The sequence below is a fragment of the Monodon monoceros genome, unplaced genomic scaffold (genome assembly GCF_005190385.1).
Source record: "Monodon monoceros isolate NGI ecotype Baffin Bay Population unplaced genomic scaffold, NGI_Narwhal_1 Super_Scaffold_12, whole genome shotgun sequence".
NCBI classification, from domain to species: Eukaryota; Metazoa; Chordata; class Mammalia; order Artiodactyla; family Monodontidae; genus Monodon; species Monodon monoceros.
In genome coordinates this window covers 83,735,367-83,751,438 of record NW_021703768.1, presented here as the reverse complement: position 1 = coordinate 83,751,438, position 16,072 = coordinate 83,735,367, and the positions used below count along the sequence as shown (strand labels likewise).

Genomic DNA, 16,072 nt, shown 5'->3' with positions numbered 1-16,072 from the left:
CATGTGAAAATTAAAATAATATGGTAAAAGAGGTAGAATATATATTTTTTTCTGGAGAAAACTCTACTTTCTTGGGCAAATAATACACATTTTTGTGGCACAGTAAATGTGGAAGGCAGTCTCTTAGTGGCTCCTGTGATGGTTAATTGTATATGTCAAGTTGGCTAGGCTGCAGTGCCCAGTTGTTTGTTTAAGCACTAATTCAGATGTTGCTGTGAAGGTATTTTTTAAGAAGTAGTTGATATTTAAAACACTGACTTTGGGTAAAGCAGATTACGGTCCACAACGTGGGTGGGTCTCTTAAGGGAAAAGACTGAGGTCCCGGGAAGAGGAAGGAATTCTGCCTCCAGACTGTCTTTGGACCCAAGATTGCAATATTGATTCCTGCCAGGATTTCCCACCTGCCAGCCTGCCTTGAATATTTCAGACTTGCCAGATCGGACAATTGTGTGGGTCTATTCCTTAAAGTAAATCTCAATTTCTCTTTCTCTTTCATTCTCTCTCTCTCATACATTCTGTTAGTTCAGTTTCTCTGGAGAAGCCCGATCTATACAGCTCCCAAAGACCCACAGCTCTGACATTCGTGCCCTTGTCCAATCTTCTTCCCTTGATGTGGGCTGGACCTAGTAACCAGACCCAGTACTTTGTTATTTCTAACAAACAGAATATAGCAAAAATGACTTCTTTTTTTTTCTCCGCTGGGTTCAGAGTATGAAGATTTGTTGTTAACTATTTTCTTCACCTATCAGGCTTATATATTATATTCAGTAACTTCTGAAATGAGAATACAAAATGACTCTCTGGCTTCCATCCTGCTCACCCTCTTGCTTTCTCCCTTGCTAGCTGTGATGGACACCAGCTGCCATGCTGTGAGCTGCCCTGTTTAGAGCCCACACGGGGAGGAAAGGAGGGAGTCCTCCAGCCCACAGCCAGCAAGGAATTGAATCCCGTCAATAGCCACACGAGAGATCTTGGAAGCGAATCCTCCTCGGTCAAGTCTCCAGATGGCTGAAACCCTGGCCGAGACTTTGACTGCAGCCTTTGTGCGAGACTGCCAGCCCTAGCACCTAGCTAAGCTGTGCCCAAATTCCTGAGCCACAGGAAAATGAGACAATAAATATTCGTTGTTTTAAGCCACTACGTTTAGAATAATTTGTTATACAGCAATAGGTAACTAGCACAGTGGATTTCCCACTTTTAAGCTCTTGAAGATCTTAAAGTTGTCACTAAGCTAGGATAACAGTAGTACTTACGGCAGGCGTGTAAGGTGTAAGGAAACACCAGAGCAGTCTTTGTGATTATCTGAAAACACACACACAAAATACACATCTTAAATATAAAAATGTGAAAACTGGATTTCAAACTAAAAGTGTTAACTAGTCACAACCCAATACTACATAAAAAACCCTACATACTTCATTTGTATGGTGTTTTATAGTTTATAGAGTACTTTCATATTCATGAAATCCATTTATTTCCAATGTATCCCAGAGCAACAACAAACCTATCATTTCAAGCAGTCTGTAGCTTTTTTTTTTGACTCATCAAACTGACTAGTTATCTGCTTTCCTGCAGATACACTAAATACTAGTCATAAGCTCACAGAAGAAAGCTGTGGCTTCTCTCTATGCCTTATCTGTATTGTTGAAACATCCAGAAAAGTTTGTGAACTGAATGGTTTGTTCCATGGGGCTCCAAACAACTAGCTTTTCTACTTTTCAAAAACTGAAGTAGTCCATAATTTGGGCTTTCAAGATATAACCATTTTTTAGAGTCTGTAATGTCTCAAATTTATGTATAGGGATCACCTTATTTGGTTTCTACGCCTTGTTCATTCCCACCTTCTAAACAGGAACCTGATGTGCATTCTTTTTACACCCTAACATCAGTTGAGAGCTGCTAAGTATCTGCATCTTTGCCAAGGACACTTCAGAGACCTCTTACAAATCTTCTCTCTTCTTTCTTCGTCTTCTCCAAATAGAAAGAAGGTAAAAATTTAAATTACTCATCCAAATTCTGATCTCTTTTGAAGTTGCTGATCTCTAACCACAGAGACCATGAAGAGTAACTCAGACTTACTCATTCCTTCCATTTCTGTATATGTTAAATCCTTTCTATTTCACATTTTATTCTAGTAATTATAAAACTCTATATCTCAACTTTAAGAGTTGATTTTAATGTAACTATTGTGTATGTGTGTGCAAGATTGATAGATTTATATGAGAAATTAAGAGGTGAAGTATACTGGACTTCCTTGGTGGCGCAGTGGTTAAGAATCTGCCTGCCAATGCAGAGGACACGGGTTCGAGCCCTGGTCCGGGAAGATCCCACATGCCACGGAGCAACTAAGCTGGTGTGCCACAACTACTGAGCCTGCGCTCTAGAGCCCATGAGCCACAACTACTGAAGCTTGCTTGCCTAGAGCCCATGCTCCACAACAAGAGAAGCCACTGCAATGAGAAGCCCACGCACTGCAACGAAGAGTAGCCCTGCTCGCCACAACTAGAGATAGCCTGCATGCAGCAACGAAGACCCAACACAGCCAAAAATAAATAATGAATTAATTATTTAAAAAGTGAAGTATACTAATAAATAACAGCACATGCAATAATTCAAGAAAATTTTTTCGTTTCATCTGTAATACTCATGAGAAAAGCAAACGTAGCTTCACATAAAAATACATAATAACAGGTAACTAACAAAATATGCATTTTTATTTACCATAGATAAAGTTTAGAAAGAAAATATAACAAATCATGTTTAATACTTTGGTAGTAAAACACAAAGGAAATGTCTCTGTATAGTATTAAGCTTGATCTTAAAAACAACACAGAAATAAATTCAATGATAAATATTTTATATTTAATCAGTTGGATTTATTTTTGTCATTTTACAAAGGGACTTTATCCAATCTCCTAAATCAATTTCAGTGAGATTTTATTTTCATAATAATTTCACTGTTCTTTTTTTTTAAATTTCAATTGAGTTTTAAATAGATGAGGAGAAAATAATAGCAAAAAGAATAAATTACAGGTTTATCTTAATTTTTGCCTATGCTTTTAAATATAGAAAGGATAACAGTATTTTTTAAATTTATTAAAAATTTTTTTTATTTTTGAGAACAAGTTTTCCTAAATGTACTGATTGAGATTTAGTAAATATGCCTAGTCTGTACTACTTGCAAAATGATTAGCCATAGAATTTATCCAGAATTACCTAAATATCTCCACTGATCAAAAGAGAATAGTGGATAGGACTTCCCTGGTGGCGCAGTGGATAAGAATCCGCCTGTCAATGCAGGGAACTAGGGTTCGAGCCCTGGTCCGGGAAGATCCCACACGCCGTGGAGCAACTAAGCCTGTGTGCCACAACTACTGAGCCTGCACTTTAGAGCCTGCAAGCCACAATTACTGAAGCCCGTGCACCACAACTATTGAAGCCTGCACGCATAGAGCCCGTGCTCCGCAACGAGAAGCCACCGCCAAGAAGCCCGCGCACCACAACGAAGAGTAGCCCCCACTTGGCACAACTAGAGAAAGCCCGTGCGCAGCAACGAAGACCCAATGCAGCCAAAAATAAATAAAATAAAATGAGAATAGTGGAAAGTATACCATTAATTCATACCAAACGAATTCTAAACTCCAGAGACTCACCTAATTAGCTTGGTTGTTTTCAGAAAACATTTCTCCTGTATATAAACAATGTCATATCTATCTTCTAAGGCTATTTTGAGAAATGGTACTCATCCATTCATTCAGTTAATATTCACTGAGCAATTGCTATACTCAGGCGCTGTTCTACACAATGGGGATTCAGTGAAAAACAGTATGTTCAAAATTCCTGCTCTCATGGTGCTTATGCTCTAACGGAAGTGGAGGAGATAGGGAAATGGGGTAGGTGGGACAGGGAAAAACAAAACACCAAATACATAAACATGATAATGTCACACAGTGAACTCAACAGGATAATATGACACTGGGTAGCTTTTTTATTTACTGTGGCCCAGGAAGGATATGGTGGCCAAGAGGCTGGAGACTGTCCGGGCCATGCAGAGTGTGTTAAGAGCCTGGGTTTTATTTTCTGTCTGCAAAGAAGCCACTGGAAGATTTTAAGCAATGCAGGACAGGATCATATAAGGTGTCCACCTAGCACATTACCTAGCACTTACAGATTACTCACTAATTACTTAATGTCGGATTTTGTAATTTTTTATTTTAATTAACAATATCAAGTGAGAGCTTGTTTTCTCCCTACCATGTCCATCCAAGCAAAAAGTTCTATGTACAATGAGAATTGTCTCTTGGTTTTACATTATATCCTTGTGTTGAAAGAATCAAGTTCATCACATTTTGATATCCAACTTGGCTGATTTTCTTTACCATGACTTAAAAAAAAAGTAAATGGGAAAAATAAATAAGTTAACACATTTCAGGAACTATTAAATAAGTTTATTATTAAAGCTGAAATGTGTCAAATTTATGTCTAAATTGAGTAGATTTTTAGTCAAAGAAAAGCATGAAAATAAGTCAAAAACAAATTTTAATTTGAAGACATTTTCTAAGCACACATCAAAGTTTTCTCTAAATTAAATAATAGCAAATAGCCAATTAAATAATTTCTATATAATTGTTGTCTGTTTGCTTCCCTGTAGAGATTAAAAAGTGAGCCACAGTCTCACCACTCCAGTGCAAAGACAAAGTACCAGGTTTTCTTTTGATCCCACATGTTTATCAACTACATGCCATATTCTGTAAGAAAGTCAAGGATATCACACAATAATAACAAATCAGCTAAAAACTCAAGTAGTAATATGAGATGTTCAACACATTCTGGAGAAAAATATACTGAACTTCTGACTTAATGTATTATAACATAATGACTTTGGGGAAAACTGAATTTTAGAGACTCTAAGTTTTGTCTTAGAGAATGTAAATCTTATATGGGTAGAGGGCTGGTGAATATACACAGATCCAAAGTGAAAATCTTACCTGTTTTACAAAAAACTCCAGAAATCAAAATATACAGAAGGAAAATTAGTGAAGAAATACAAAAAATTCCAAAAAATTTCAGCACATGAATATTTTACTTTTAAGAAATATATTTTCATAGTTATAGGTCAGGAATTTCTTTAACTGAAGAAACTAAAGCACATCAAATTTTTCCAACTTAACAACAGGAATAGAAAAAAGGGGGAAAACATGGGAATATTAAATGAGTAAGGAGACAGTTAAAAAAGGAATTAGAATTGAAATGGTATGTTAAAGATATTGCACAAAATAGATATTTTCAAAATGTAAATAGAAATGCTGATTCAGAAAGGTATGACCTAGGGAGATACAGAAGAGAGTCATCAGTGATATAGTGAAATTGTAGTAAGACATAAACATCACGGTCTGGCTAAAATGAAATTCTTGGATTAGGGACAGTAGGAGCTCAAAGAAGTTGATAATACATTGTTTCAAAGGCCTTCCATGACTTTTAGCAATAAAGCTCCCCTTGACCAGACTCAAGACAACCTGCTTCTTTCTGAGTTCTGGGCCAGAAGAAGTTAGTTCAACAGGATTCTGTGTTTGTAGAAAAAAGAGTGAGGCAATTTTTATATTGATACTGAAATTGTTTTTTTAATCTATGTTTATTCATTTATCCTGTACAGCTATCATTATGCAAAAATTCTGACAGCTCTTCTTTCCAGGTATCTTTATTTTATTTTAGTCTTCTGCTTCAAAAACAGATTGTTCTTTCACTGTACTGGGCTATAGGTGCACTCTCTCTCCAAGGTATACTGGTGAATACTTGACTTTTAGCTATTAATGTTCTGTGTTTACAGAGGATTGAACCCACTGTTAAAGGGATCTTTCATGATTGCTGTTCTCTTTCAGTGAGAAATACTTTTAGCCTGATTGATTTCAAGATATGATGATGAAACTTCATTCACCAGATAGGTATCAGATGACACTGGGAGGTAGATTTCATTTTATGTCATTACCGTCCAGTATAATGTCATATGTACGTACCAGAAGCTTTTGTAATGGTAAAGCTATTAACAGTGAAAACATTAAGAGAATCATTTTTAAAAAGAAATGTAAAATCAAGTCTAATAATGCCTTAGAAGCGTATCATGGCGTAGGAGGGTACTGCAGTACTGTTGGTTGAGTGGTAAGACCTCTGAAGGGTAGTCTGATGATGAAAGAAACAAGTATTTACAGACACTGGATGAAACTTGAAAATAGCACTCAACCCAAATCTAATCTTGAGTAAGATGAAAACTGGATGACCACTCGCTCCACAAGGGTCTCAGTTTCTCTTTTTCGAGAAATTGCTCTCCTCTGCTTAGGCAGAGATGTATAACCGCAGCAAGGTATTTTATCAAATATATAGATTCATAGAATTTCAGAATTGGAAGGGACCCTGGAGATGAAGGAGTTCAAATCTTGCACTTTATAGACAGGGGAAAAGAGGCTACCGAGACTGGGTGTTGGCCAAAGCAATTCAGCTCACTGGTGACACACCTGGGTATCAAAACTAATTCTCGAATGTTAGTATTTAGTAAACATTATTTACGTTAAAAAAAGAGTTCTATTTCTTAGACACTTCCAAAGCATTTTATCTATGAAATGTCCTGAAGTTAAAATAAAGGAATTAAGCAAGAATTGATAAGTAACCAGTGGTACTTAAGGATATCCACTTAAGTAGGAAGTACATTTCTCTTAATGGGAGGTGAATGCATGGGATATGAGGTTATCCATTCCATACTATTTAGCTTGCTTTTCTAATAATAGCTTTTAGTTCCTGCCTGGATTCATAGCTAAGTAGTAAAGTAAGTATGTAGAATAATGCATGATAATAACCTATTACATCTTAGGTCCTTAGAAGTCTGTTGATCTCTCCTAATCCTTCCCTCAAGAGATACACTTCATGAGCTCATCTTGTCCAGGTTGTTTCCTGCTTCAATTAAAAAAAACAGGTTAATCATCAATCCTGAGGGAACCAATGTGTTGTTATACACTACATCCCACTAACTGGAAAAGTCCTTCAGAAAGACAGTTGTAGAGTGGATTTTAATTCACTGCACTCTCCTCAGAAGATAAAGATAAAGGATAAAGCACACCCATTATCTACTATCCCGCCCACAGTTTTAGATGATGGACCCTTTCCTTATGGAAGTACGGAAAAAGCATGCCTGGTACCATTGCCAAGTCTTATGAAAAACAAAGAAGTAACATCTTTAATAATAAAAATGTATTTTAGGAAATTTGTGAGCAAACAGTAAACTGTATCATACCTTTCCACCCTCTCAGAGTGTTCTGACATAATTTAAAGACCATCTTCTTGACTTTCTGCCTATCTTGAATTAACAGACAAGAATGAATCAAGGATATAATACACACCAATATTTTTTCAATAATATATGTACACAGATTTTGTAATAACTATTTGACTGTTAAGCTGGTTTGATCTTTACCTTATGGTTCTTTGTTCTCAATTAATAACATTAAATTGATGGGACAGATCAATTGATGGGACTTTGCTGAGATTAAATCATGGCTCCCAAGGTGACGAAGAATAGATTACTTGGGGATTCATTTCTATAGTCAGGAAAAATTTCATAGAGTCAAAATTACTTGGAAAATCCCATAGGAGAGTGGAGAGTGAGGTCTCTTAATAGATCGAACACAGCCAGTTTTCTTGGCACTGGAGCAGATTGTTGTCAGTTTTGTCAGTTGGGCCATGTTGATTTTTAAAAATGTTACTTCTATATAGTTGGACTGTGTTGTTATATAAGAAAAGGTTATTTCCGTACATTTGAAACCCTGCAGCAGCAGAGAGACGGACACAAGCACAAGAGGCAAATAGGAAACCGCAGAGGGAATAGCAGATAAGGGTCTCGCGTTCATTCTGGGTACAGGCACACTGAATGAAACCCTGGTTTTAATGAAGGTAAGACACAGCTCCTTTATTGTTTTTTGGTACCACTGGATTATAAATGCAGGTCCTAGAGTCACTTAATAATACTCAGTAAAAAGATGATTCTCCAAATTAACCAGAAAATGCATATATTAAAGTGTTTTGTTAGAGTTTCCTCAAAACAAATTCTCAGTCACCAAATTTCTCCTAGAGAAATCACTGAAAACATATTTTCGTATCAGGACTCTCTAGTTACAGATACATTGATATAAAATAGTCTCCACTCAAAAAGCACTAACACCTTAAGCTGTCACGGCAAACGTGTATCTGCCTAGCAAATATAACTGAAATAGGTGCACAGTTAATACATGACACAAACTGCACAGAGGTTTTCCTGGGGGCTGCTGAAAGCTGGCTTAGCAGACAAGCCTTGGTGCTAAATAAACCAACACTACCAAAAAAAAAAAACTTCAAAAAAGAATTCCTTTTGAAGCTGTCACTGCAGTGAGTTAGCCTCTTTTTGATTTTGTATTCACTGCTGTGGGACTAGAAATTACTAGCTTCCATTTGTCCTGTGGCAAGGAAGAGAAAATGCATTTTATCCATCCCGCAAGAAGACGACTTTCACAAATGATGGCCTGTGCTGTTCCCAAAAGAGATCAAATGGAAGGCAGGCAGGCAGGCTCACCAACGAGCTTTTATAATCGCTCTGTGCGTGGAGAATGTTGCAGTGGTACTAATGTCAGAGCACTTTCCTCTTTCCATCTTTTATGAATGCAAAGAAAAAAATCCATAGTGAAGCTTATGATTTATACTATTTCTTCTCTCAGAATTATGAGCCTGCTCCAGAATCATACTTCCAAGAAAGTAAAATTAAAAGACAAAAACCCACGAATCCTAGGTAAATACAGAATTTTTAAAAACGTGGCACAGAGGTTTTTTTTTAAAAATTATATTAGCACTTTAATATCCATGCTTTTCAAGGCGGAAGTGAAAGGTATTAAACACTTGACATGGTGATTACTTCTTTTTTTTTTAATTTTTCAATTTTATTTTTTTTTATACAGCAGGTTCTTATTAGTCATCAATTTTATACACATCAGCGTATACGTGTCAATCCCAATCTCCCAATTCATCACACCCCCACCCCCACCTCCCTGCCGCTTTCCCCGCTTGGTGTCCATACATTTGTTCTCTACATCTGTGTCTCAATTTCTGCCCTGCAAACCGGTTCATCTGTACCATTTTTCTAGGTTCCACATATATGCGTTAATAGAGTTTTTAAATTAATGATTGTTTTTTGAACTTTTCGTTGAACTATATAATATACAGAAAATTGCACAAATCAGAAGTTACAGCCTCAGGAATTTAAAAAAATGAACACACTCCTTTAACCAGCACCCAAATCAAGAAGCAAAAACCCTCCACTTGTGGCCCCTCCTGAGGCATTAAGTTTTAAATCTTTATTTTGTGTACACAGCATATTTAAACATTTATTTGCCTTTCCGAAGGTGCTGTCTTCTGGCACCTTTAACTAGCTTGTCCACTAGCTTCATGGGCTTTGGTCGGCAATTTTAAAAATATTATATCTGATTACTAAGAGTTATTTTATTATTTCCCCTTTCTCTCAGTGAAAAGTCCTATCAACCACTTTTTACTTCTGCATCTCAGTTTTTAATATATATTCATTTGTTAATTGAAAGTCTAAATTTTCTTTTGCATTCTCCCAATTATTGTCTGTTCTCCCTACTGAGGGCAGAATGTAACTGCAAAAGTCTAGGAACCACAGTAAAGGTACCAGGAGAATAAGTAATGGAATGAAAAGGAACTTTAAGAGTTTTAATCAAAGAAACTTTTAAATTCAATTTGAAATATAAAGCTAAAAATCATATTTCTCATATAAAATGCTCCATTATGAATTTTTGAATTGTCTGGAGGATATTTTTTATATACATAAAAGGTTTACCTTTCACCCCCTTTGGAATTCTCAACTACTTTGTGCAACAGTGTATTCTTCATCTTTTATTTAACTTAAACCTCTAAGTGCTCATGAATGATAAGCAAAGAGAGGGTAACCTAGTGGCAATAACATCCTGTTTTGTTTTGCAAACAGGAAGTTTATAGTCTGCAAAAGCGGTAATTTAATTGGAATATATGCTTTTTGAAGCTCAACCTAAAATCAGTGGCTGTATTTTCAACCCAATTATCTTCATCAACTTAAAATACTATATCGTGTACTGATTTTGGTTCTTCAATGAAAAAATAAATTCGAAGTAGCTAATTTACATATAATTATGCATGCATGTAGTCCTCGGTATTAATTAGGAAATATACTTTGAATATTATAGCTCATATATTTGGCTTGGCATTAATTTTCAGTCATTCAATACATTTATGTTGTAATTGGTATGAGGATTAATAAAGTTAATCTTCATAAAGCACTTGTGAGTTGAGAAGTAGTACGGAAAACACTGAAACTGCTCAGTGACCCAAATTATCTCTCAAAATTCCCTGAGACCTTAAGCAAATCTTCATAATGTAAGATAAAGGGTTTGTTTAGAAGGGTTTGCAGTTACTGCTCAGATTTTATTCTCCTTTCTGTTATTATAGGTGATAGATACATTACACTTAAGTTGGGGAAACAAGGGTAAGGAATACTTGCAAAGAAATGGAGCTAGAAAAGTGTTGGGTAGGGGAGATATCCGTACAAGAAGACAGCCTCTGGAAAATTTTCAAAGATGGAGAAAAGAAGAATTAATATAGAATGAGAAGAAACGGGGAGCAGGACAAAGGGTTTCCAAATGGGATGAAGAGGAGAGCAATGTTTCGTTGGCAGAAAGAGGGAGGTTAGAAGGGTCTCTTCCAGGCCTAAGGAAGGTTGGATTTTATTTTTCTAACAGTTATTTTATAAATGTCATGAGATGTCATATTTGAATGGTTTTCATCAAATGTCTTTTTGGTCACATATTTAGTTAGGGTATCTCTCTCATTTTACACGTAAGACAGTCAACTAACATAAAAAAAAGAATTAATAGAAAATAGGAAATAGAATGTACAAATCCTAGCCTTTCTAATGACTTCCGTCTTTTACCGTACTTCCTAGAACACAGTAAACAAACGTAAACATGCCAAAGCAATGAGGGGATTAGTGAGGGACAGGGTGTGGAAACCAGCCTGAGTATTTGTGGAGTGTGTGAAAAAATGCCTTGGATCTCCTAATTTTGATGTGAACCCATGAGCAAGTAACTTTATTTTTCCTCTTAATTTCTTTTGGTTAAAAAATATTATCTGCTATTAATTTAAATGAAAGTAATTAGTTAATGATTATGTACCCTGACCAGTTTCAAAAAAAGAGTTAATAATTATGGGTGATTAAAAAATCATGAGCTGGGCTTCCCAGGTGGCACAGTGGTTGAGAGTCCGCCTGCCGATGCAGGGGACACGGGTTCGTGCCTCAGTCCGGGAAGATCCCACATGCCGCGGAGCAGCTGGGCCCGTGAGCCATGGCTGCTGAGCCTGCGTGTCCGGAGCCTGTGCTCTGCAACAGGAGAGGCCACAACAGTGAGAGGCCCGCGTACCAAAAAAAAAAAAAAAAAAAATCATGAGCTGCAAAGGGGTAAATGAAGGTAAAGTATAAGGTTGTCTCAAAAACTACTAGAAAATAAAAGTGAAATGTGAGAAACTAAATAGTATTAGGGAAACTTTTTTTCCCTAAAAGACATCACTTAAGCTAAACATTATATTGTTCAATGTTACATTGCTCTAAAAAATACATTTTAAGGAAAAAAGAACATTCTGAATATATTCTTTAAAAAGCAATATGCAGTGCTTTACATATCTTTTCATAACCAAATGAATGAAAATGCAATTCCTGATACTTAATGACCATATTTAGGTATTAAAATAAACAGGTGTCCCATGGAATGATTGAGATGAATAAGGACCATTAGTCTTCCAAACTGAAGATGATTAACAAAATTGAAATGCAGGAAGCTAGAGAATCAGGGAGCTTACACTGGCAAAAGCCAAAAAATATTTCAGGATAATAGCCTTCTTTTGGATCATTTGAGAGGCACTGAATAGTCCTAAAATCATTCCCATGACTCACAACAAGCTGCTTGTGTATAATTAAGGTTAGAGAAGAACATGAAGAACATCGTATTATAATTCTTCTGAAATCAGTGGGATTATCAAGTAACCTGGTGTAGAAATATCCCTACATAAGGGAAGTGGATTCCTTCATACATCAGAATGAAAAGGCATAAATGAGATGAGGTAAGCAACTCCAATCTTTATTCATATTTATTCTATTGTGCAAGGATAATTTCATTCCTCTTCCTTCCTAGTGGTTCAAAGGATTTTTAGAAGGACTGACTCCATTATTTGTTTTATATAGTTAGGACATGAACTTTGATAAACTACACATTAGAAATTCAACACAAATTAAATTCTTTTAGCTTTTAATACCATTGGACTAGTAGCTATACCACCTCTGGCAAGTCACTTAACCTTTCTGAGTATCGATTTCCATTTCTGTAAAATAGAGGGGCAGGGCTAGATGGTCCCTTCCAGTCACACTGCTCTCCTTCTATCACTCCAAAGACTCAGTCTCTGTGTTAAAAACAAGTGCTTTAAAAATGAATTAGTACATAACACATAAGATGTACGGTTTTTACTATTTTCAGAAGAAAAGGAAATCAAAGTCATGGTTTTGTTTTCAATAATGCCTTTTCAGCCATGTTGCAATCTCTTCCCTTTATCTGAAAAGGCCTAAGAGGCTGTGGAATTTCATGCAGGTTGAATGTTACCTTCTTGCCAACCATATCTCTCTCCGAGTTGGTCTCATGGTCTCTGCCTTTCATTTTCTATTCCCTGTCACCCCATATATTCCACTTAAAAATCAAAAATGTAAAAAAATGGAAGGATATAACTTATTTTTGTTCATTGCTCAAAAAGGTTTATCTAGATTAAGTGTCAAGAAGGAAGATTTGCACCCCTATATATGAAGAGGAGTGTGTCCAAGAAAGTCATACATGCGTTGTGTCTTCTACCATAATAGTAAAATAGCATTTTAAATCCAAACACCAAATTTTGTGAAAAACTTAAGAATAAATATAAACTCTCCTTCAAATTTCTAAGTGAAATAAAAAAGTGCTAGAATAACCAGACAGTAAAGGCATTTTCTTCTTTCAAAGCACCCCTTTTCTTAGGAGGATTGGGATTTAATTATACTTATTTTGATAAATGCAAATTATTCTGCTCATGTCCCAAGCCCCAGGAGATTTCCCTGATACACCTGTAGTACAGGAAAAAAAAAATGTAGAAGTAACTTCCATCCTCTAGGAAACTTTGCTCCTCAGTTGTCAAACTTTAGTTTGCATAAAAATCAACTGGGGAGCTTGTTAAAATTTCAGAATGCTGGGCTCAGTGATGTGCTGCTAACACACAAGCTCTCCGAAAAAAATATGCATGCGTGTGTAAATATACATTTATTATAGTTTTACTAATATAAAATATGTGTAGGACACAATTTACAAACAATAATAAAATAAATAATATTCTTTATCATAAATTCCATATAACCAGTTGAATTTCACAGAATTATTTCCTTAATTTTGTTTTTGTTTTTTGATTTTTTTAAAACCGGATAGAAAGTTTACTTCTGATTCACATTAAAGTCCAATCTTATAGGAGTCCAGTGAGGTGGGGCTTGATGATCTTCTAGGGATCCGTCTGTATTTTTGCTTTCTCCCCTAGGATATTGCCCTCTTCTGCAAAGCCAAAGTTGGCTCACCACCACCATGTCTAAATGAATGCCCCCTAGAAGTGGAAAGAGCTATGTCCTTAATTTTTCCTTAATTTTTCTCTAGCCAACCTATGGTTATAACTGACGAGTGAGTCGTTTGGACAAGAATGTTTGTTGATATCCTTGTTTATTGAAAAACAAAGATATATGTTGGAACTGCACTTGCTCGTCAACAAAGTGAGCAAAATCTTTGCAGTACTGGATAGTAGTTTTTGAATACTGAAAAAAATATTGCTTCAAAATTTTTGGCTATTCACAGTAATCAGCATTACTAATATTTTTTTCATTGTTTTCTTAAATCTAAACAACCAACAAAATAATTTACGAAGCACTGATTTGTAGCATTTTTCAATTTCGATGGTGTAAATTTTCCCACTACAGTTATTTTCAAGCTACCAATGTGACATTACTGAACACTGGGTTGGAAAGACACACTATTTTATAGTATTTCCGCGATACAGATACAGTAGACATAAATACCCTCCAGAGCAAAGATAGTAGTAAAGTGTAGTAAAATAGTTAGGGAAGGATGACCTTTGAGTATTTATTGCCTTTATTTTTAATCAGGGCTACACTTAACAATCAGCTCACTAACTATCTGAAAATTAGCAATTGGCTCTTACGGGTCAATATGAATCAGCTGTAGTACACCACTGCCTAACCTCTACTTCTTGTGCATTTGATTCAGTAGGTCTGGTTGGAACCAGGAATTTTCATTTTAAAAAGCACTCCAAGAACATTCTGGCACAAGTAGTCCACAGATCAGATTTTGACTGGACATGGACTACGTACTATAGAGGTAATTCTATTAAGAACTTCCAGCTAATTCTAATCCTTTTAATGAAACAGTAAGAGGAGTTCCTTGGTTTAAGTAAACACTGGGCAAAATGTTTTAACTGTGAAAACATCTAGTGCAGGTAAGGATATGAGGTTTGCTCATTCACTATGGATTGTAAATTGGAAAAACTGTTGCATCAGGTAATTTGGTGGAATCCGTTAAGGTTTCAACACTCCATAACCCCCAAATCCCATTTCTAGAAATCTACCCTGCAGTAGCAATACATGGTTACCTAAAACATTTCTAACGTTAAAGTTCACTGCAGTATTGCTTGTAATAGCAAAAAACTCAGAACTTAAATGTCTTTAGTGGGGAACAGGATATATAAATTATAATATATCCACACAACAGAATACTAGGCAGTCATTATAAATAATGAAAGAGCTTTCCATGTGCTGCCTTAGAAATCCCAGAGTACGTTGTTAAATTAAAAACAACAGCAGATGCAGATCTGTGGAGAGTGTGATCTGAATTTTGTCCAAAAAAGAAAAGAAATGCAGATATACATACATATCTGTGCTTTCTGTGAGTATAATATAGAAATGCTGGGCTAAGCATATGAAAACCTGGCAGATATAAATTCAGTTACCTGGGGGTCGGGGTTGGGGTAGAAGGAGGATGGGATTGAAGAAGGTATATTATAGATTTTTTTTCTTTTGAATCCATATACCTTTTCTTCAATAGCTTTACTGAGATATAATTTACATACGTTACAATTCACCCCTTTAAAGTGTACAATTCAATGGTTTTTTAGTATATTCACAGATCATATGTAACTGTCACCTCATATTATAGATTTTTAAATAGTTAGGTATTGTGAGTAACTTTTGTACTTTTCTTTTTAATGGCTTTTTGTATTTTCCAAAAAATGAAAAATAAAGTTTGGGATAGATTATTTTAATGGGAAAATATTCAGATATATCCAGAGTCCTCCAATCCTTGTTAGTATTTTAACCAATTAACTCAAGTATTAAGGAACAGGTTTCTTTGTTCCCATACTAGAACTACTTGCAATTCTGAAACCTGAAAAGCTTTGGAAGCCTAAAGTTTTTTTTCATAGCGTTTGGCAGCAAAATCCGATCTGAATGATGTGATGCTACTTACGTCTGTCTTTATCCCTTGTAGTGTGACCATTTGAACGTTTTGCTAAAGGAATATTAGCATATTTGATTATGGATAGTGTCTCAGATGCCCAGAGGTGATATAATGTAATATATGATTTATGTACTTGAAAACCTTTCAAAAAGGTTTCAAGTTCATAACTCCAAATTGCATCTGTCCCAAAGCATGTGAATAAAAGTCTGTGCCCCTACATCAAGGAATATTAGACAAATAGAAAGTGGGAGGTGGGGAAGGAAGAAAGGAGTCTTGCTGCATGGCACAGGTATCCCAGCCTTGGGAGAGAAAAGGGAAACTGAGGTCAAGTGCACCCTTCCTGGGACCAAAGGGCTGCTGTCCCTGGAGTTGAACTTGGAAGCATTATGTGTTCCCTGGAACAAAATATCATGTTGAGAACTAACCTT

At 35.9% G+C, this 16,072-nt stretch overlaps 1 protein-coding gene across 12 annotated transcripts in view; it reads right to left on the bottom strand.

Moving 5' to 3' along the window:
- The window catches only part of PAM (peptidylglycine alpha-amidating monooxygenase), a 279,877-nt gene that overhangs the window by 64,001 nt on the left and 199,804 nt on the right, over positions 1-16,072 (bottom strand). For all 12 annotated transcript variants that reach the window (XM_029218598.1, XM_029218593.1, XM_029218592.1 and 9 more), the window contains one exon: positions 1,254-1,302. In XM_029218598.1, the coding sequence (XP_029074431.1) occupies positions 1,254-1,302 (49 nt within the window). The remainder of the gene's footprint in view (positions 1-1,253; positions 1,303-16,072) is intronic.